This window comes from Pongo pygmaeus, chromosome 2 (genome assembly GCF_028885625.2).
Source record: "Pongo pygmaeus isolate AG05252 chromosome 2, NHGRI_mPonPyg2-v2.0_pri, whole genome shotgun sequence".
Classification (NCBI taxonomy): domain Eukaryota; kingdom Metazoa; phylum Chordata; class Mammalia; order Primates; family Hominidae; genus Pongo; species Pongo pygmaeus.
Genome location: NC_085930.1, coordinates 58331592 through 58354958, shown reverse-complemented (window position 1 = coordinate 58354958; position 23367 = coordinate 58331592). Strand labels below are relative to the sequence as shown.

At 44.4% G+C, this 23367-nt stretch overlaps 1 protein-coding gene across 2 annotated transcripts in view; it reads left to right on the top strand.

Annotated features, from left to right (window-relative positions):
• The first annotated feature begins 1187 nt into the window (after positions 1-1187).
• The window catches only part of SNX4 (sorting nexin 4), an 80463-nt gene continuing 58283 nt past the window's right edge, over positions 1188-23367 (top strand). The window contains exons 1-3 of one of the 2 annotated variants that reach the window (XM_054481477.2): positions 1188-1564; positions 1675-2048; positions 17436-17557. In XM_054481477.2, the coding sequence (XP_054337452.1) occupies positions 1908-2048; positions 17436-17557 (263 nt within the window). In that variant the 5' untranslated portion in view covers positions 1188-1564; positions 1675-1907. Of the gene's footprint in view, positions 1565-1674; positions 2049-17435; positions 17558-23367 lie in introns of those variants that run through there. The other variant, XM_063661692.1, reaches the window with a different exon arrangement.

The following is a 23367-nucleotide window of genomic DNA, read 5'->3' as shown; positions in this document are numbered from 1 at the left end:
ACTCTGTTGCTCAACTCACTGCAACCTCCTGCCTCCCAGGTTCAGGCAATTCTCCCTGCCTCAGCCTCCCAAGAAGCCTCCCAAGCAGCCTCCCACACACCACCATGCTTGGCTAATTTTTTGTATTTTAGTAGAGACGGGGTTCACCGGATTGTCCAGGCTGGTCTCGAACTCTTGGCCTCCAGTGATCTGCCCGCCTGGGCCTCCCAAAGTGCTGGGATTACAGGCCTGAGCCACCACTCCCGGCCAAGAACCATTTTTCATTTTATTATTTTTCTTTTTTTCTCATGCTTAAATTGTGGCTTTTATTTATTTTTTAATGCTCAACTTTTCTAATTTTCCCACAATTAACATGTATTATGTGTATATAAATAGGGGAAAATAACCATCAGATCCATTTTGCCCTGATTTTGAAATCTTTTTTTTTTTTTTTTGAGATGGAGTTTTGCTCTGTTGCCCAGGCTGCAGTGCGGTGGCACGAGCTCGGCTCACTGAGATCAACCTCCGCCTCCCAGGTTCAAGTGATTCTCCTGTCTCAGCCTCCTGAGTAGCTGGGGTTACGGGCGCACGCCACCATGTCCTGCAAATTTTTGTATTTTTAGTAAAGACGGGGTTTCACCACGTTGGCCAGGCTGGTCTCAAACTCCCGACCTCAGGCGATCCGCCGGCCTTGGCCTCCCAGTGTTGGGATTACAGGCGGGAAGTACGGCGCCCAGCCCATAACAGATTTATGAATAATTTAGCACTTGAAGATTATAACTGAGCTGAGGTTTTAGGAATGAATGAAAATTTGCTCCCAGGCCAGATAAAGCATTCCAGGAAGAAAACATTGTGTGTTACAGCTTGAAATAACTAAGTGGGCAAAAATGTTTCTGTACTTGAAAAATTGAGACCAGACTTTGTATAGAAAGTACTTTAAGGTACCACAGTCCGTTACCACCAGTGAGCATTTCCCATCAGGTTGCCATAGTGAAAGCTTGTCAAGGAAGCAGGTTTGGAAAATTTTAAAAAGGGATGTTTGTAGAAAATTATCAGAGGTTTCCAGGGCTTCACGAAACGCTTACAATAGAACTCAAGCCCTGCTTCAACAGAACGCTTCACTTTCCTCAAAACCTTGCAAAGGCCGGGCGCGGTGGCTCACGCCTGTAATCCCAGCACTTTGCGAGGCCGAGGCGAGCGGATCACGAGGTCAGGAGCTGGAGATCAGGCTGGCCAAAATGGTGGAAACCCCGTCTCTACTAAAAATACAAAAAAAAAAAAAAAAAAAAAATTTGCCGGGCGTGGTGGCGGGCGCCTGTAATCTCAGCTACTCCGGAGGCTTAGGCAGGAGAATCGCTTGAACCCGGGAGACGGAGGTTGCGGTGACCTGAGATCGCGCCACTGCACGCCAGCCTGGGCAACAAGAGGGAAACTCCGTCTCAAAAAGGAAAAAAAAAAAAAAACTTGCAAGTATTACCTTTTGCTGAATGTGTTACTCAACCCGCTGAAAGTTAACAATTTATGGAGCCCTGATCTTTCCGGGAGAAAACAGACCCAATAATAACCGGCAAGGCAGAGGGAGCAGGTCAGACTACGCCTCAAATTTCTTTTGAGTTTCGTTGGCTTTAGGATCGCCGTGCCTACTTCAGGTGTTCACTTTCCCCTTGCCTTTCTCTTTGTCTCTCTCTTCACCAGCTCCCCCAGCTTTCTGGGTCTCCTGGCTTAGCAGCTGACCAGGTCCTCCGCAGGCTTGCGTGTTCTCCCACCCCCGGCTCCGCCTCCAGCTGCAGCTCCGGGAACCCTCCAGGTTGACCAGAGGGGCGAGGCGATGGCGAGCGGAGGGGCGGGCATCGCTAGCTGAAAGACTGGTTGGCCGCGGGCGCGGCGGCGGCGCAGGCGCACTGGGTTCGCCGCGCCGAACTGCAGCCATGGAGCAGGCACCTCCGGACCCCGAGCGGCAGCTCCAGCCGGCGCCCTTGGAGCCGCTGGGCTCCCCAGACGCTGTGCTGGGGGCTGCGGTCGGCAAAGAAACGGAGGGGGCAGGAGAAGAGAGCTCCGGGGTCGACACGGTGAGGAGAAGGGGAGGCAGAGCCCTCTTGGCCTGTGTGGTGGCCTAGCGGGCCGGGCCGGGCTGGGCCGGGCCAGTGGGCTCGGCCGAGGAGGCCCAGCAGTGAGGGGAAGCGAGGTGGAAAGGCGGGGTCCGCAGGTGCAGTGAGAGGAGGCTCAGTGGCAAAACAGGGTGCTGGGTGCGGGGCGAGCGCCAGGCGCTGCGGGTGACTGAGGGAAGTGTCGAGACTGCGAAGGGGAGGGAAAGGGACGCGGGGGGGCGCCCCCGCGGGCGTGGGGGTCTGGGCCCCAGATGGGCGAGGCTGGAGGAGGGGGTTTTCAGTGGTCGCGTAGCTGGGAGATGTGGACCGCGAGAAGAACGCTGATGTTTCAGCCAGTTGCTAAGGGGTTTTGCTGGGGAGTAGCTTAGAGGGACACAGTGGGGAGTGGGCAGCAGTGCTTGAGAAGGAAAGGAATGGGGGACTAGAGTGAGGCGCAGGTCAGGGCCAATAAGGGTGGTTGGCTTGGTGCTGCCATCAGGAAGTTGAAGAAAGTGTCAGCTTCAAGAAAAGGTACAAATGAGAAAACATTTTTTAAACTCCTCATTTGGCTGTAATTTCTTTGTTTTGGGGGAAGTGCTATGTTTCCCATTGGAGTCTTATTGATAACCGATGTACTTTTTGAAGACCCTTTAGTAATTAGTGATTTTCATTTGCTTGAGGAAAAGGGGAAAATGTATCATCTTATATTTGTAAGTGCTTTCATTACAAAGTGTTTGCATGTATAATGCAAGATTTGTAGACTTGCTTATATTGAAGCCTTTAAGAAACTAACTGCAGTGCTCCACATCAGACCACCCTGCCCAAAGTCTCCTTTTGTGTGCATTGCTCACACAGCTCACTTCACCCTCGACCCCCTGGGCTCAAACGATCCTCCTGCCTCAGCCTCCTGAGTAGCTAGGACTGCAGGCACACACCACCACTTACGGCTAAATTAATTAATTAATTAATTTATTTATTTATTTTGAGACATAGTCTCACTCTGTCACCCAGGCTGGAGTGCAGTGGCACGATCTCGGCTCACTGCAACCTCCGCCTCCCAGGTTCAGGCGATTCTCATCCCTCAGCCACCTGAGTAGCTGGGGTTACAGGTGGGCGCCACCACTCCGAGCTAAATTTTTTTTTTTTTTTTTTTAATTTTTAGTAAGGATGGGGTTTTGCCATGTTGGTCAGGCTGGTCTCGAACTTCTGACTTATAGTGATCCACCCTCCTCGGCCTCCCAAGGTGCTGGGATTACAGGCATGAGCCATCATGCCCAGCCAAATTTTTGTATTTTTTGTAGAGATGGGTTTTCACCATGTTACCCAGGCTGGTCTGCAACTCTTAGGCTCAAGCGATCTGCCCACCTGGACCTCACAATAGTGCTGGGATTATAGGTGTGAGCCATGGTGCCCGGCCTGAAAGACTTTTAAGTTTAGAGACCAGCTAAGCAGGGACTTCAGGATTTGAAAGTTTTGCCTGCTGTGGAACATACCTGGGTATATAAGGTAGCATGAAGACTTTTTTGGATGTGCTTTTTTTTTCTTTGAGACAGGTTCTCACTCTGTCTCCCAGGCTGGAGTGCAGTGGCACAATCATGGGTCACTGCAACCTTGACCTCCTGGCCTCAAGCGATCCTCCTGCCTCAGCCTCCTGAGTAGCTGGGACTACAGATGCATGCCACCACACCTGGCTAAGTTTTGGGGTTTTTTTGGTAAAGATGAGGTATCTCTATGTTGCCCAGACTTGCCTTGAACTTTTGGGTTCAAGCAGTCCTCCTGCCTCAGCCTCCTGAGTAGCTGGGGCTACAGGTGCATACCACCACACCCTGCCATTAGGTATTTAATTAATATGAAATTGCAACTAGAATATAAAATCTGTTTATGTTAATTTAAAAGGCATTATATATGTCTCTTATTAATTAAAAGAACACTATGTACATGTAGTTCTAAATATTTGAAAACCCAGGGATGCTATCATACAGTATAAGTTGTAGTTACATACTACTTCCTGACATTTTTATTCTTTTTTTTTTTGAGCAGTCTCTTGACCTGTCACCCAGGCTGGAGTGCAGTGGCGTGATCTTGGGTCACTGCAGACCTCTGCCTCCCAGGCTCAAGCGATTCTCATGCCTCAGCCTCCTGAGAAGCTGGGATTACAGGTGTGTGCCACCATGCCCAGCTAATTTTTGTGTTTTTAGTAGAGATGGGATTTCATCATGTTGGCCAGGCTGGTCTTGAACTCCTGATCTTAGGCGATCCGCCTGCCTTGGCCTCCTAAAGTGCTGGGATTACAGACATGAGCCACTACCCTCAGCCTATGTGGTTTCTTAAAACAACTCCCTAATTTAGAAATTCATAAAGAGACACAAGCCATTTGGGCAAATATTTCAGAATTACTAGGTGTTTAAACAAACATGCATTCAGTGCATTCCCTCCCCTTCCCTTTCCCCTCCTCTCCCCTCAAAGAGAAAATCAAACTAAAAACCTGTCCTTTGAAGGTCTTCACATCCCTTCACTTCTCTCTATACCCTCTCTCACTCTGTCTTCAGTTGAAAATTACTGTAATATTTTTATGGCTTCATTGTAGCTGTTACTGATAGGAATGTGGTCTCGGCAGAAAAGTAAGTTAGTTTTGTGTGTGCTGTGCACAGTGGGGCTCTACTTTTCATTTAATTCTCAAAATTACTTCCAATAGATGGGTAAATGGAACCAGCCAGAGGCTCAGAGAGAAGTAATTTGACCATGGTCACAAGCTAGTCAGTAGCATGACTGGGATTTGAATCTAGGTTCACCTGGCATTGAAATCAGTGCTTTTTCCATTAAGCCATTTTGCTTCATTAAAAAAAGTTTAAAATAGTCTTGTGCATTGTTTCAATACTGTATTTTAAAGTTTTTAGTGTAGTTAACACTAAGTTGTAATTTTTTTAGACTAGTCAAGTGCAGTAGTGAGAAGGGGGAAAAGAGTAGAACAAAGAGTTTGATCTGTAACTGATTATGAAAATAAATTGAGATAACCTACTATCTTCAGACCAGCCTAAGTTGTAATTTTGAAAACGAAAAAAAGGTTTAAAAGATGTGTTGATTTATCTATTTTTTTTTACTACAAAGATATCTAGGCAAATAGTGTTCAGAGATGAAACAACAGCTTGCTTAACCACCATTTTTTTTCTTTTTTGAGACAGAACCTTGCTCTGTGGCCCCAGCTGGAGTGCAGTAGCAGGATCCTGGCTCACTGCAAACTCTGCCTCCTGGGTTCAAGCGATTCTCCTGCCTCACCCTCCCGAGTAGCTGTGGTTAAAGGCATGTGCCTCTACACCTGACTAATTTTTGTATTTTTAGTAAAGAGGGGGTTTCACCATGTTGGCCAGGCTGGTCTTGGACTCCTGACCTCAAGTGACCCACCCACCTCAGCCTCCCAAAGTGCTAGGATTACAGGCGTGAGCCACTGTGCCTGGCCCAGCCTTATTTTTGATTGCAGATTTTAAGAGGGAGAGTAATTTATACCAATTATCCTACCCCAAGACGTTGTGGAAACTGCACCGCCAAAGAGTCACAAGACTCTTCTGGTTTTAACACCACTAATCGGGATTCTTTAAACTATGTAAGCTCTTTTTCTGTACAGTTTTTTAAAGCTATAGTCAGTTCTATTTAAAATAATTTGGAAAATGGAAAATATGAGAAGGGAATTCATTCTCTAAGAAAGTAGTAATTAGCCCGAGCAGAAGGAGAGGAAATAGCAAGGGAGTGGAGGACAGAGTACTTTTTTAGATTCCATTGAGTTGGCAGTTAACAGACAGGTATTTGCCAGAGGAAAACCATTTACAGTATTTGCCAGAGAAAACCCATTAACTGAGGAATTCATAAGTGATTTTTAGGGAGAGTGTTCTAGACCTGGGAATGCTGATGGAGCAGAGTGATTGAGCAGCTGGTGGTTAAAAATTCTGGTGCACATTGAATACCTTCACTGATTGGCAGCAGAGAACTAAGTGGAGTAGACCAGATTGTGAGTAAGGTTTGAGGCATTCTGTGGGTAAGGATAACATTAAAAAGGAAGATAAAGTTTATAGGCATAATTACAGAATTCATCACTTCAGCAGCAGATGATAAAATCATACTCAGTAATTTTTTATTGATTGATTGAGAAGAGGTCTCACTTTGTTGTCTAGCTTGGTCTCAAACTCCTGGGCTCAAGTGATCCTCCCGTTTCACCTCCCAAAGCACCAGGATTACAAGAGTGAGCCACAGCACCCAGCCCTAAGAACTTTTAAAAACCATTTTCTACCTCAGTGGCTCTCAGATTTTTTTGAAGGTGACTCACAGTACAAAATACATTTTCTTTTTTTTTTTTTTTTTTGAGGCCAAGTCTTGCTCTGTTGCCCAGGCTGGAGTGCAATGGCGTGATCATGGCTCACTGCAGCCTTGACCTACTGGGCTCAAGCAGTCCTCCCGCCTCAGCCTCTGGAGTAGCTGGAACTACAGGCATATACCACCATACCTGACTAATTTCTTCTATTTTTTTTGTAGACACAAGATCTCCCTATGTTGCCCAGGCTGGTCTCAAACATCTGGGCTCCAGTGATCCTCCCACCTCAGCCCCCCAAATTGCTGGGATTACAGGCGTGAGTCACTATGCCTGACCCAAAATACATTTTTTTTTTTTTTTTGAGACAGAGTCTCCCTCTGTTGCCCAGATTGGAGTGCCGTGGCATAATCTCGGCTCACTTCAGCCTTCATCTCCCGGGTTCAAGCAATTCTCCTGCCCAAGCCTCCCGAGTAGCTGGGACTATAGGCACGCGCCACCATGCCTGGCTAATTTTTGTATTTTTTTTAGTAGAGATGGGGTTTTGCCATTTTGGCCAGCCTGGTCTCAAACTCTTGGCCTCAAGCAGTCCTCCTGCCTTGGCCTCCCGAAGCAAAATACACTTTTACATCATAATCAGCATACACATACTTTAATATGTGATTGTTGTTTCAGGAAACAATACTTAGCCGTTACTGCATGCAACACTTTCTGATATTTTTCTTTTCTATATTTTTAAATTAAAAAGAAGCATTGGGCTGGATGCAGTGGCTCACACCTATAATCTCGGGACTTTAGGAGGCTGAGACCCGTGCCTTGAGACCAGCATTGGGAATGTAGGGAGACCCAGTCTACAAAAAATTAAAAAATTAGCCTAGTGTGGTGACCTGCGCCTTTGGTCCCAGCTGCTCAGGAGGCTGAGGTGGGAGCAAGAACCAGGGAGGTTGAGGCTGCAGTGAGCCATGATCATGTCACTGTACTCCAGTCTGGGTGACAGAGCAAGACCTTGTGTCAAAAAAAAGTTTTGGAGGCCAGGTGCAGTGGCTCACACCTGTAATTCCAGCACTTTGGGAGGCTGAGGCGGGCGGATCACCTGAGGTTGGGAGTTTGAGACCAGCCTGGGCAACATTGTGAAAGCCCAGCTGTACTAGAAATATGAAAATTAGCCAGGCATGGTGGCACATGCCTGTAATCCTAGCTACTTGGGAGGCTAAGGCAGGAGAATCACTTGAACCTAGGAGGTGGAGGTTGCAGTGAGCTGTGATCATGCCACTGCACTCCACCCTATGCAATAGAGCCAGACTCGGTCTCAAAAAAAAAAAAAAAAATGTTGGTCACAACCCACCAAATTAATTTCATGGACCATGAATGTGTTACTCAGTTTGAAACACTGTTCAAACTTAACATATTGTTGTATTTTAAATAAAAATTAATGTTTTCTGAATAGCTGTGCTGTTATTTTAAAAGTATTTTTATAGCAAAAAGCACAAGAGAACAGGTCATATATTATAACCCTATTTTTCTTAGTTATTGCTTTGGATTGAATGTCTCTGTCTTCCCAAAATTCATATGTTGAAACCTAATCCCATTGTGATGGTGTTTGGTGGAAGGGCCTTTAGAAGGTGATTAGGTCATGAGGATGGAGCCTTCGTGAGTGGGATTAGTGCCCTTATTAAAAAAAAAAAATTCCAGAAGTCTCCTTTCTTCCAGCCATATGAAGACACAGTGAAACAGAGCTGTCTGTGAACCAGGAAGCAGACCCTTGCCGAATCTGCCAGTTCCTTGATCTCGGACTTTCCAGCCTCCAGGACTGTGAGCAATAAATTTCTGTTGTTTGCAAACCACCCAGTCTATGGTCATTTGTTATAGCAGCCTGAACTAAGTTATTTACAGCTGAAGTAAGCATCACTATTAGTAAACACATCATTTTTAACCTAGTACCAGCTACCTCTGATCAGTGTAGACAGAGCCCCAAAAGGAAGTAATTTCAATAGATGGTTCTTATCCTTAGCTGTCTGACCTGTTTCAGTAACACGGAACCATCACGCCTAGAAAAAAGGTGATAAGGAAGTATACCGTTACAGTAACAGTGGTTAGCACTGGGTTGTGGGATACAGATGATTTATATTTACTTAATTTTTTTCAGTGTTTGTACATTTAGCATGTATAATTTTCATCATCAAAAAATTTAAATCTAAAAATAATGGCGGAAAAGTAATACTTGAGCTCTTGCTATGTGCCAAGCAACTTTAAAAACTCTTGATATGCATTAACCCATTAAATGTTCCCAATGACTTTGTGAATTAGGTACTGTCTTAGTCTGTTCGGGCTGCTATAACAAGGTGCCACAGACTGAGTGGCTTATAAACAATAGCAATGAATTGCTTACAGTCTTGGAGGCTGGGAAGTCCAAGATTAAGGAACTGGCAAATTCAGTGAGTGGTGAGGGCTGTTTCCTGGCTCATTGTAGGCTGTCTTTTCACTGTGTCCTCACATGGTGGAAGGAGGAGAGGAACTTTCTGGGGTCTCTTTTATCAGGGCACTAACCCCACTTATGAGGGCCCTACCCTCATGTCCTAATCTTTCCAAAGGCCCCACCTCCTAATACCATCACCTTGAGTGTTAGGATTTTAACATATACATTTTAGGAGGACACAAACGTTCCATTTATTGCAGGTACTATTATCTCTGTTTTCCAGATGAGGAAACTGAAGCACAGACAGGCTAAATTACTTGCCCTGCCTGGCCATCATGGTGAAACCCCATCTCTACTGTTAATAAAAATACAAAAATTAGTTGAGTGTGTTGGCACACACCTGTAATCCCAGCTACTTGGGTGGCTGAAACATGAGAATCACTTGAACCCAGGAGGTAGAGGTTGCAGTGAGCCAGGATTGAGTCACTGCACTCCAGCCTGGGTGACACTCTGTCTCAAAAAAAAAAGTTGTTGTATCTGTTGACCCTGCATTGAGGTGAGAGGATTGCTTGAGTCCAGGAGTTTGAGACCAGCCTAGGCAACATAGCGAGACCTCTTCTCTACACATAATATTTAAAAATAAAATAAAAATTAGGTCTCTCTTTAAAAGGTCCCTGGTCTCATCTGCCATTCAACAAGCCAGTCCATCTTTAAATCTGTTGAATGTGTCTTTTTAACAATTATGGTGTTCAGTTGTGTTATTCTTGGCACTGTTCTGTGCTTTACTACTGACAGTTTAAGTAATTTTATATCATCTACCAACCCTACTGGTATTATTGTTGTGTGCCTGTTTGTATTCTTTAGCTTTTATGATAGCTGATTTTATGCTTTTATCTTTTTTCCTTCTTTGTAACTGGATGGTAAGACAGGGTCAGGTCAATTTATGATTCATATGTCTTATCTTTTTGACTGGGGAGATATTAATAACTTGCTTTATCAGGATGTGCTTTCAGAATCAGGGAATTTGTCACTGGAGCAGATGGTAAATCAAAATGCTTGGCTGTGGGCCAGAACGTATTATTAATACATGTATATATGTATGTGTCAACCAATGAGGGCTTCATAACCAACCCTGATGTTGGGTGGCTTGTGCTTAGGTGATTTCTTGAGCGTTCTTTTGGTTGATGATTTCCTGCTGTCTCTCTTATTTTCTGTCTTAGTACATAAATACATAAAAACTTACATTTTATAAAAATGCCTTGAGGACTGAGAGATTTTTGTTTTTGTTGGCTGATTTCAACCCACTGGGTTGGCTCTTTATCTTCTTTTAACATTTTTACCTTCTTCTGCATTTTTCCTGTACATTTTGGGAGAGCTGTGTAGTGTATCATCTGTTTTCATTTCTGATTCATATTTTTGCACTGTCACAAACCTCTTTCAGACCTTGTAATGGCTAGGTTTAATTTGATATGTGTAGCTTTTTCTTTTACCCTTTGCTGCACTTAGTTTCTACTTTTATCTCTCCTTCATAAAACACCCCAATTATAATACATTACAATATTTTAAATTAAGTTAAAACCCACCTCAATTTTGACAGTGAGCAAAAAAGAAAAAAAAAGCCATAGCATAGCAGTTATCTTGTGGTCTCACTTTCTCTTCCTTGTTTAGACTTGGAGTTAGTTTGGGTGTATTTGAAACCTTTCTGCAGTGATGCGCTTTCTGAAACATACGGCCTAGGGTCTGCCAGTGGTGTGTTTATTGTTCTTTTTTGCCTTTTGGTATAGACCTGAGATGTTCTAGTGGGAAAAGAAAGGAGTCTGCTCTTCTTAAAACTCTGCTGCCTCAAGGGTGGAGCCTATTAACCACTGCCAAAAGTTTAGGTGAATTTAAAGTTTAATATAAGATGACTCCTGATTGTTTAAAAAAAAAAAATTATGCTGACTGCTGATAATCTTCCCTTTCGGCATATGTATAGTATTTGACTTTAAGAGAGAGAGATTTGATTTTGGTTAAACCCCAAATTAGATATCAATATTGAGGATCATTCATATTTGTATAATGTGTTTATTCTTCAGTTTAAAAAATTGTGTTAAGCTGGGCACGGTGGCTCATGCCTGTAATCCCAGCACTTTGGGAGGCCAAGGTGGATGGATCACCTGAGGTCGGGAGTTCGAGACCAGCCTGACCAACATGGAGAAACTCCGTCTCTACTAAAAATACAAAATTATCCGGGCGTGGTGATGCATGCTTGTAATCCCAGCTACTCGGGAGACTGAGGGAGGAGAATCGCCTGAGCCCGGGAGGCTGAGGTTGCGGTGAGCCGAGATCGTGCCATTACACTCCAGCCTAGGCAATAAGAGCGAAACTCTGTCTCAAAAAACAAACAAATTGTGTTAAAATATATATGATATAAAATTTACCATCTTGATGGTTTAAAAATGTTCAGTCATAAGTACATTCACATACATTGTACAACCAACCTCCAGAACTCTTTTCATCTTGTGGAACTGAAATGGTACCTATTAAACTACAGCTACCTATTTCGCCCTGCCGCAGCTGCTGGCAGCCATCATTCCACTGTCTGTATGATTTTGACTATTCCGAGTACCTCATATACATGGAATCGTACAGTATTTGTCTTTGTGTGACTGTTTTATTTCACTTATCATAATGTCTTTAAGATAAATATCCATGTTGTTGCATATGACAGAATTTCCTTCCTTTTTAAGGATGAATGGTATTCCATTGTTTGTATATATATCACGTTGAAAAAATCCATTCAGCCGGGTGCAGTGGCTCATGCCTGTAATCCTAGCACTTTGGGAGGCCGAGGCGGGTGGATCACAAGGTCAGGAGATTGAGACCATGCTGGCTAACACGGTGAAACCCCGTCTGTACTAAAAATACAAAAAATTAGCCGGGCGTGTGGCGGGCGCCTGTAGTCCCAGCTGCTTGGGAGGCTGAGGCAGGAGAATGGTGGCGTGAACCCGGGAGGCGGAGCTTGCAGTGAGATCGCACCACTGCCCTCCAGCCTGGGCGACACAGCAAGACTCCATCTCAAAAAAAAAAAATCCATTCATCTGTTGATGGACATTTTGTATTGCTTCCTCGTTTTACCTATTGTGAATGATGGTGCCATGACATCATGGATATGCAAATATCTCTTTGAGACCCTGCTTTTAGTTCTTTTGGATATATAGGCAGAAGTGGAATTGCTGGATTATATGGTAATTGTATTTTTAATTTTTTGAGGCACCACTGTACTGTTTTCTACAGCAGCTGCACCATTTTACATTCCCGCCAATAGGGGACAAGGGTTCCAATTTCTCCACATCCTCACCAACACTGATTTTCTATTGTTTGTTTTTCATAGTAGCCATTCTAATAGGTGTGAGGCAGTATTTCATTGTAGTTTTGATTTGCATTTACCTAATGATGAGTGATGTTGATTATCTTTTCATGTGCTTCTTCAGAAAAATGTCTGTTCAAGTCCTTTGCCCATTTTTCCATTTTTGAATTGGGTCGTATTTTTTTTTTTTTTTTTTGAGACAGATTCTCACTCTGTCACCTAGGCTGGAGTGCAGTGGCACGATCTCAGCTCACTGCAACCTCTGCCTCCCAGGCTCAAGCGATTCTCCTGCCTCAGCCTCCCAAGTAGCTGGAATGTAGGCAACTCACCACCACACCCAGCTAATTTTTTGTATTTTTAGTAGAGACAGGGTTTCGCCACGTTGGCTAGGCTGGCCTCGAACTCCTGACCTCAGGTGATCCACCCGCCTTGGCCTCCCAAAGTGCTAGGATTACAGGCGTGAGCCACCGCGCCCGGCCCAATTGGGTTGTATTTTGTTGTTGAGTTTTGGGAGTTCTCTAAATAGTCTGGATCCATGAGAGAGAATACTTTCTTCCATTCTTTGGGTTGCCTTTTTACTCTAATACTGTCCTTTCTCTCTCTCTTTTTTTTTTTTTTTTTTTTTTGGAGACGGAGTTTCTCTCTTGTTGCCCAGGCTGGAGTGCAGTGGTGCAATCTTGGCTCATCGCAACCTCCACCTCCTGGGTTCAAGTGATTCTCCTGCTTCAGCCTCCTGAGTAGCTGGGATTACAGACATGACACCATGCCCAGCTAATTTTTGTATTTTTGTAGAGATGAGGTTTCACCATGTGGGCCAGGCTGGTCTTGAACTCCTGACCTCAAGTAATCTTCCTGCCTCTGCCTCCCAAAGTGCTGAGATTACAGGCATGAGCCACCGTGCCTGGCCTGTTAATATTGTCTTTTGATGCACGACATTTTTAATTTGCATGGAGTCCAATTTGCCAATTTTTTCTTTTAATGCCTGTGCCTTTGGTGTCATATCCAAGAAACCATGGTTAAATCCAATGTCTTGAAACTTCTCCCCTGTGTTTTCTTCTAAGAGTTTTATGCTTGGGTCTTTAAACCATTTAAAGTTAGTTTTTGTGTAGGGTGTTAGGTAAGGGTCCAATTTAATTTTTTAATATGTGGATATTCAGTTTTCCCCGCATTGTTTGTTGGAAAAATTGTCCTTTTCCCATCGAACTGTCTTGTCAAAAATTGTTTGACCATATATTCGAGGGTTTATTTCTGGACTATCTGATTTCATAGGTCTATATACCTGTCTTTATGACAGTACCACGTTGTTTTTATTACTGTAGCTTTGTAGTAAGTTTTGAAACCAGGAAGTATGAGTCCTCCAATTTTATGCTACATTTTCTTTTTTTGTTGTTGTTGAGACAGAGTCTCGCGCTGTCACCCAGGCTAGAGTGCAGTGGCGCCATCTCGGCTCACTGCAAGCTCCGCCTCCCGGGTTCACGCCATTCTCCTGTCTCAGCCTCCTGAGTAGCTGGGACTACAGGTGCCCGCCACCACGCCCGGCTAATTTTGTGTATTTTTAGTAGAGACAGGGTTTCACGGTGTTAGCCGGGATGGTCTCAATCTCCTGACCTCGTGATCCGCCTGCCCCGGCCTCCCAAAGTGCTGGGATTACAGGCGTGAGCCACCGCACCTGGCCTTATGCTTCATTTTCAAGATTGCTTTGGCTATTTGGGGTCCCTTGAGATTCCATGTGACTCTTAGGATGAGTTTTCCTGTTTCTGCAAAGAATGTCAAAGAATGTCGTTGGGATTTTCATAGGGTTTGCATTGAATATATAGATTGCTTTGGGTAGTTTTGATATCTTCATAATATTAAATCTTCCAAATCATGAACATGGGATGTGTTTTCATTTATTTATCTTCTTTTAATTTCTAGCAATGTTTTATAGTTTCCATTGTACAAGTCTTTTACCACCTTAATTCCCCAGTATTTTTTCTTTTTGATGCTCTTGTAAATGGACTTATTTTTATAATTTCATTTTCATTATTTTTTTGTTTTGTTTTGTTTTTTTGAGACAGAGTGTGACTATTGCCCAGACTGAAGTTCAGTGGCACGATCTTGGCTCACTGCAACCTCCGCCTCTTGGGTTCAAGCGATTCTTCTGCCTCTGGGAATGTCTTAATTTTTCCCACACTTCTGAAGGACAGTTTGCTAGATATAGGATTCTGGATTGACAGTTATTTTTATTTTTTTGCACTTTGAATATATCAGCTCCCTGTCTTCTGGCCTCCAAAGTTTCTGATGAGAAATTTGCTGATAACCTTATTGAAGATTCCTTATATATGATCAGTTGCTTCTGTCTTGCTGCTGTCAAGATTCTGTCTTTGAAAAGTTATAAAATGTCTCAGTAAACATCTTATTTGGAATTTGTCAAGCTTCTTAGATGTGTATATACATTTCTTCTATCATATTTGTGAAATTTTCAACCATTATTTCTTCAGATACTGTCCCTTCTCCTTTTTCTCTCCCCTCTCCTTACGACCACAGTGCACATGTTGGTCTGTTTGATGGTGTCCTGCATGTCCCTTAAGCTCTGTTTACTTTCCTTCCATCTTTTTTCTGTTCCTCAGACTTGATAATTTCCATTCTCCTATCTTCTAGTTTGCCAGTTCTCTCTTGTGCCTGCTCAAATTTGCCTTTGAACCCCCCTAGTGAACTTTTAATTTCAGTTATTGTGCTTTTCAGCTCCAGAATTTCTTTTAATTTCTTTTTGGTTTCTTTTTTTTTTTTTTTTTCCTCGCCCTATCACCCAGGCTGGAGTGCAGTGGCGTGGTCTTTGCTCACTGCAACCTCCGCCTGCTGGGTTCAAGTAATTCTCCATGCCTCAGTCTTCTGAGTGGCTGGGATTACAAGCGCCCACTACCATGCCCAGCTAGTTTTTGTATTTTTAGTAAAGATGGAGTTTCAACATGTTGGCTAAACTGGTCTTGAACTCCTGACCTCAGGTGACCTGCCCGCCTCAGCCTCCCAAAGTGCTGGGATTACAGGCATGAGCCACCATGCCCAGCCACTTTTTGGTTTCTCTTTAAGTTTTCTCTCTCTCTACTGGATACTTCTATTTTGTTCATACATCATTTTTTTTATCTTTATTTATTTTATTTTATTTTTACTTTCTCCACATATTCCTTTAAGTTCTCTGAGCATCTATAAGATGATTTAAAGTCTTTGTCAGCCAGGCATGGTGGCTTATGCCTGTAATGCCAGCAGCTTGGAAGGCTGAGGCGGGTGGATCATTTGAGCCCAGGACTTCAAGACCAGCCTGGACAACATGGCCTGTAGTCTCAGCTACTCTGGAGGCTAAGGCAGGAGAATCCCTTGAACCCAAGAGGTGGAGGTTGCCATGAGCTGAGATCGTGCCACTGCACTCTGACCTGGCGATAGAGCAAGACACTGTCTCAAAAAAAAAAAAAAATTTAGCCCGGTATGGTGGCACACGCCTGTAATCCCAGCTATTCAGGAGGCTGAAGCACAGGAATCGCTTGAATCCAGGAGCCAGAGGTTGCACTAAGTCGAGATTGCACCACAGCAGTCCTGCCTGAGTGACAGAGCTAGACTCTTGTCTAAAAAAAAAAAAAAAAAAAAAAGAAATGAAGAAAGGGAAAAAGGGATAAAGTCTTTTTCTAGTAGATCTGTCATCATGTCTTTTTCAGGAGCAGTTTCTGTTGATGTATTTTTTTCCCTCTGAAGGGATCGTACCACCCTGTTTCTTTATATGCCTTGTGATTTTTTTTTGTTGTTGAAAACTAGCCATTGCATGTAATAATGTGGTAACTCTGGACATCGAATTCTTCTCCTACCCTGGGGGTTGCTGTTTTTGTTATTTATGTATTTATTTTTTAATTACTGTAGACTGTCTCCATGCCAAAGATCAGCCTGAGAGAGGTGTAAACTTAAAGTCTTTATAGATCTTTCCTGAGCTTGAGCCTTTTCCTGGGCATGTGTGATTATTTTCTAATTGTTCTCACATATCCAGTTGTTTTTAAATGTACAATTTTTTCTTTTTAAGAGTCAAGGTCTTCCTGTGTTTCCCAGGCTAGTTTTGACCTCCCGGGATGAACTGATCCACCTGCCTTAGCCTCCTTAGTAGCTAGGACTAAAGGCACGCACTACCACACCTGGCTAAAGGTCCAAGTTTTTAATGTCTGGCTTACAAAAGGGGGTCAAAAGAAAAATGAAGGGAGGAAAAACAGGATGCTGGCTCTTGAAGTCCCCTGGAAGTCACTTCAGCCAGGACAAGAGGCTTGCAACAATGTGGGGAGGAGCAGCAGCAATGACCACCACTTCTTTGTCTGTGCCTCTTAGAAGAAGCAGTTGATGATCAGAGGACAGATCCTGGATGTTTGGAGAACAAGGCCCTTTTTGCCTACCGTGGCTTCATCAGGCTGTTCCAGGAATGCTGCACAGCTGCCTGCTAGGCACTAAGGGATAGGTAGCTAAAATTGATTGAAATTAACCACAGTTTGTCATCCAAGCCTTCCCCTGGGAGTTGCAAGCCTTTATTGGACTCCAGAGTTCCCAAATACTTAGACAGAGTCTGCCAGTGCAGTTGTCGTCTAGGTGGGGAGATGGATTCCTGGTGCTTCCTACTCCACTATCCTCCCAGAATCTTTTGTGTCTAATGTGTTTTTAAGATATTTTCTTATGTATTTCTATAGATTATTCTTGGTCACTTATGAAATGTCTAAATTTTAATCATTTAACATATATAGTACCTTTTAAACTACCTCTGGAAGGCTGGGTGCTGTGGCTCATGCCTATAATCCCAGCACTTTGGGAGGCCAAGGCACGTGGATCGCCTGAGGTCAGGAGTTTGAGACCAGCCTGGCCAACATGGTGAAACCCCGTTTCTACTGAAAATACCAAAGTCAGTTGAGTGTGTTGGTGCGTGCCTGTAATCCCAGCTACTTGGAAGACTGAGGCAGGAGAATCCGTTGAACCCAGGAGGCGAAGGTTGCAGTGAGCCGAGATCGCGCCAGTGCACTTCAGCCTGGGTGGCAGAGTGAGACTTGGTCTCAAAAAAAAAAAAAAAAAAAAAACATACATACATACATAAAATACCTCTGGAAAAGTTAATGTACTTTTGTATGTTGATAAAGGCTATCATTTGCTGCTGTCATTTTGCAACCCCTGGCAACTCAAGAACTATAAGTAACTATTTTGAAATATGTAAACCCAATAATGGGTTTAATTTATATAGCTGAGGCTTTTTTCAGTACGATCTTAAAAGGTTTTTTTTGTGTTGTTGTTTTATTTATTTTTGTCTAGATGACACACAATAATTTTTGGTTGAAGAAGATAGAAATCAGTGTTTCAGAAGCAGAAAAACGAACTGGAAGAAATGCCATGAACATGCAAGAAACGTATACTGCTTACCTCATTGAAACAAGGTGGGTAACGAAAATTACACCTGGGCAGGTAGACGGAAAGCTTTTTCTGGTAGCTATCGATGCAGACTCTGCTGTATAACAGAATTTTTTAAAGGTTATTTTTTTTTTTTCCAGGATTGATTTTGTTTCTTTACTTTTTTTTGAGACAGGGTCTCATTCTGTTGCTTGGGCTGGAGTGCAGTGGTGCAGTCATGGCTCACTGCAGCCTCAAACTCCTGGGATCACCTCAGTTTCCTGAGTAGCTGGCATACAGGCATGAGCCACCATGGCTGGCTAATTTTTTTTTTTTTTTTTTTTTTTGAGATGGAGTCTCACTCTGTCGCCCAGGCTAGATTGCAGTGGCATGATCTTGGCTCGCTGCAATCTCTGTCTCCCAGATTCAAGCGATTCTCCTGCCTTAGCCTCCCAAGTAGCTGGGATTACAGGCATGTGCTACCACACCCAGCTAATTTTTTTGTGTTTTTAGTAGAGACAGGGTTTCACCGTGTTGGTCAGGCTGGTCTCAAACTCCTGATCTCAAACGATCCACCCACTTCGGCCTCCCAAAGTGTTGGGATTACAGGTGTGAGCCACTGTGTCTGGCAGTTTTAAAATTTTTTGTAGAGATGGGGTCTCACTATATTGCTCAGTCTGGTCTCAAACTCCTGGGCTCAAGTGATACTCCTGCCTCAGCCTCCCAAAATGCTGGGATTACTTGTGTGAGCCACTGCATCCAGCCCTGTGTCTTTATCTTTTAATGGGTAAACAGCTGTGTCTTTTGCTGTGATACTGTTGGTAGACAGCTATATTTTAATGAATTTGTTTTGTGGGGAGAAGGGAGGTTAGTGGAATACTTTTGGAATCTGGAATGTTATTTGATACATGCTTTGGAGGATTCCTTGGTCTTAGAATCCCTGTGCAATTTTTTTAAAGAATACCAGCTTCTCTGGCATGTATGAAGTGAACTTGGGCAGGTGGAAATGGTTAACAAAGAATTCTAGGAGTAGAGCATAAGGTCTGAATCTTCTTAGGACAGTTGGGAGTTACAAAAAATTAACAAACAGAAACATTGAGATTGGTGTTTTAGAACTTGGAGTAAATTAAGAATAAAGGGAAGTAGACACCTTTAAAAAACAAAGAAAAAGAACTTGGTGAGTAAAAATAGAAAAGACAAATTATGGAGTACGAAATAAAAACTCACTAGAAAAGTTGTCTTTTACTTCCTAAGGGAAAAGCTAAAGGAATTAGAATTGTTTTGTCTAAAGAAAGGCAAGGGAAGACCAATTTGTTGTTGCCAGTTATTAACAGTTTATATAAAGAATAATGTACTATTTCTTTTCTGTCTGCAGAGTTTGAGCAGAAATGCTTTCAGTTAAAACAAGTAGATATGAGAGAATTGTTGATAGCCAGTAAAATTATAGACTACCAAACCTAGCTGGGTGTGGTGGCTCACGCCTGTAATCTCCGTACTTTGGGAGGCCAAGGTGGGCAGATCACCTGAGGTCAGGAGTTTGAGACCACCCTGGCCAACATGGTGAAACCCCGTCTCTACTAAAAATATGAAAATTAGCCAGCTGTGGTGGTCCCAGCTACTCGGGAGGCTGAGGCAGGAGAATCACTTGAACCTGGGAGGTGGAGATTGCAGTAAGCTGAGATTGTGCCACTGCACTCCAGCCTGGGTGACAGAGCGAGAGACTGTCTCAAAAAAAAAAAAAAAAAAAAAAAAAAAAACACGAAAAAAACTACCAAACCAAGTTAAGTGTTATAACAATGTTTTAATGTTAATACTTTTTTTTTGAGATGGAGTCTCACTCTGTCACCCAGGCTAGAGTGCAGTGGCGTGATCTCAGCTCACTGCAAACTCTGCCTCCCGAGTTCAAGCGATTCACCTGCCTTAGCCTCCCAAGTAGCTGGTATTACAGGCGCCCATCACCATGTAGTTTTATTGGAGATAGGGTTTCACCATGTTGGCCAGACTGGTCTCGAATTTCTGACCTCGTGATCCACCCACCTCGGCCTCCCAAAGGACTGGGATTACAGGCATGAGCCACCGCATCTGGCCAATGTTAATACTTTTTTAAGAAAAAAATTTTTAACCTACCATTTTCATAGGCTTTACCTGTGAGCTTGCCTTAGTGCTGAACCTGTGACTTTCCAAGGCTTCTTCCAGGTCTGTGTTTCTGCCCAGAATAAAAGTTTATATCTTGGTGAAGATTGTCTACAGACAATTCTGAAAAATGTAGTTTTCCTTCTTCTACTAGAAAGAAAAAGAGAGAAAAGAATCTTCTAAAAAAAAAAAAAAGAAAGAAAATTTTTATACAGTAGGAAGTTTAGGAAAAGAGAGAGGTAATGTGGTTCTTTTCAAAATTAGGTCATTTCATGACATATATATGTTTATGTATCCCAGAGATTTGTAAGGTTAGTTTTTAAAGATCGTGGCCCTGTGAGAGGATTTTTGTTTCTGTTTTTTTGTTTTTTAAGTTAAATTAGCCACTTTAAAAATAATACTTTAGAAAACAGTGTTAGCTGTAGCCTTCTAAGTAAATTTTAAGTTTACAATGAAAAAGGATATATTTAGTATATGCCTATTTTTTCACCCATTTGGGCAATGAAATAGGTATTGATTACTTTTACTGCTGGGAGAGAACCTTGATTTGGATAATCTGGAATAACTTAATAATGTTTGTACTTGACTTTGAAATAAATAAAGGATCATTGTTTTCTTCTGTAGCCCAGTTCTAATTTGAACCTGGGAGTTAGAAGTGACCATACATCAGTAATAGCTAGACTGTGAATACATATTTAAGTAGATCATCAGTAAATGTGTGGTACACAAAAGGATTATTGAGTCAACTTTCACAACTATTTCAATATAAATTTATTTTAAACATGGATTTTATACTTAAAAACATGTTGGAATTACTTGAAAAATTGGTTAAACAACTGCAGGGTTTGGGGTAGGGCCCAGGATTTTACATTTTTTATTTAAAGGTCCAGCTGCTTTCAGCACAGATGGGCCATGGACCGTTTTTTTTTTTTTGGTGGAGTCTCGCTCTGTCACCCAGGCTGGAATGCAGTGACATGATCTTGACTCACTGCAACCTCCTCTTGCCAGGCTCAAGCGATTCTCCCACCTCAGCTTCCCGAGTAGCTGGGATTACAGACTTGCACCACCACACCCAGCTAATTTTTGTATTTTTAGTAGAGATGGGCTTTTGCCATGTTGGCCAGGCTGGTCTTGAACTCCTGACCTCAAGTGATCTGCCTGCCTTAGCCTCCTCCCAAAGTGCTAGAATTACAGATGTGAGCCAATGTGCCCAGCTGGACCATGATTTTTGATTGTTGTCTTTTAAACTACAAAGCCTTTCCATTTTAAGACAGGTTTGTCTGTCTTTTCTCTTTATGATTTGTGTTTTTTCTGTTTTAAGAAATTCTTCCCTACTCCACATCATATAGACATGGGATTTGAGAAATACTGATTTTGAATAGATTGTTTTATACTATCCCTAAGGTTAACTGACCTTCATCAACCACAATCATCAAATTTCTTAATTTAATTATGTAGTATTGTTTCTGTAATTCAGTGTTTTACAGTTGTGGACAATATGAATATTATTGACCCTTCATGTTAACTAGAAATTCAACTTCTGTCATGTAGCTTACCTACCTACCTACCTTTTGGATACAAGTAGAAAGCCCATTTAGCAACTGTCTGTAGTCCAATTGTCGAGAGGGTTTTGTTTCTGTTTTTTTTTTTTTTAAATTAGCCACCTAAAAAATACTTTAAAAATTAGTGTTAACTCTAGCTTCCAAAGTAAATTCTTTTTTTTTTTTTTTTTGAGACGGAGTCTTGCTCTGTCGCCCAGGCTGGAGTGCAGTGGCACAATCTCGGCTCATTGCAACCTCCGCCCTCCGTGGTTCACACCATTCTCCTGCCTCAGCCTCCCGAGTAGCTGGGACTACAGGTGCGCAACACAACGCCTGGGTAATTTTTTGTATTTTTTAGTAGAGACGGGGTTTCACCATGTTAGCCAGGATGGTCTCGATCTCCTGAGCTCATGATCCACCCGCCTTGGCCCCCCAAAGTGCTGGGATTACAGGCATCAGCCACTGCACCTGGCCAGTAAATTCTTAAGTTTAAAATTAAACAGGATGTTTTTGGTATGTGCCTATTCTATAGTGGTTTTTTGTTTTTGTTTTTGTTTTAAGTATTTATTGATCATTCTTGGGTGTTTCTCGGAGAGGGGGATGTGGCAGGGTCATAGGATAATAGTGGAGAGAAGGTCAGCAGATAAACACATGAACAAAGGTCTCTGGTTTTCCTAGGCAGAGGTCCCTGCGGCCTTCTGCAGTGTTTGTGCCCCTGAGTACTTGAGATTAGGGAGTGGTGATGACTCTTAAAGAGCATGCTGCCTTCAAGCATCTGTTTAACAAAGCACATCTTGCACCGCCCTTAATCCATTTAACCCTGAGTTGACACAGCACATGTTTCAGAGAGCAGGGGGCTGGGGGAAAGGCCATAGATCAACACAGATCCCAAGGCAGAAGAATTTCTCATAGTCAGAACAAAATGGAGTCTCCTATGCCCACCTGTTTCTACACAGACACAGCAACAATCTGATCTCTCCTTCCTTTCCCCACACTTCCCCCCACCTTCTTTTCAACAAAACCGCCATCGTCCTCATGGCCCGCTCCCGATGGTCGCTGTCTCTTCCGAGCTGTTGGGTACACCTCCCAGACAGGGCGGCGGGGCAGAGGCGCTCCTCACCTCCCAGACAGGGCGGCCAGGCAGAAGCGCTCCTCACCTCCCAGACAGGGCGGCCAGGCAGAGGCGCTCCTCACCTCCCAGACGGGGCCGCCGGGCAGAGGCGCTCCTCACCTCCCAGACGGGGCGGCAGGGCAGAGGCCCTCCTCACCTCCCAGACGGGGCGGCCGGGCAGAGGCGCGCCTCACTTCCCAGAGGGGGCGGCCGGGCAGGGGCTCTCCTCACTTCCCAGACGGGGCGGCCGGGCAGGGGCGCTCCTCACTTCCCAGACGGGGCGGCCGGGCAGGGGCACTCCTCACTTCCCAGACGGGGCGGCCGGGCGGAGACGCTCCTCACTTCCTCCCAGACGGGGTGGCAGCCAGGCAGAGGCGCTCCTCACTTCCCAGACGGGGCGGCCGGGCAGAGACGCTCCTCACTTCCTCCCAGACGGGGTGGCAGCCAGGCAGAGGCACTCCTCACTTCCCAGATGGGGCGGCCGGGCAGAGGCGCTCCTCACCTCCCAGACGGGGTGGCCGGGCAGAGGCGCTCCTCACTTCCCAGACGGGGCGGCCGGGCAGCGGCGCTCCTCACTTCCCAGATGGGGTGGCCGGGCAGAGACGCTCCTCACTTCCTCCCAGACGGGGTGGCAGCCAGGCAGAGGCGCTCCTCACCTCCCAGATGGGGCGGCCGGGCAGAGGCGCTCCTCACTTCCCAGACGGGGTGGCCGGGCAGAGGCGCTCCTCACTTCCCAGACGGGGCGGCCGGGCAGAGACGCTTCTCACTTCCTCCCAGACGGGGTGGCGGCCAGGCAGAGGCGCTCCTCACCTCCCAGATGGGGCGGCCGGGCAGAGACGCTTCTCACTTCCTCCCAGACGGGGTGGCGGCCAGGCAGAGGCGCTCCTCACCTCCCAGACGGGGCGGTCAGGCAGAGGCGCTCCTCACCTCCCAGACGAGGTGGCCGGGCAGAGGTGCTCCTCACCTCCCATACACGGTGGCGGCCGGGCAGAGGCACTCCTCACTTCCCAGACGGGGCAGCTGGGCAGAGGCGCTCCTCACTTCCCAGACGGGGCAGCCGGGCAGAGGCGCT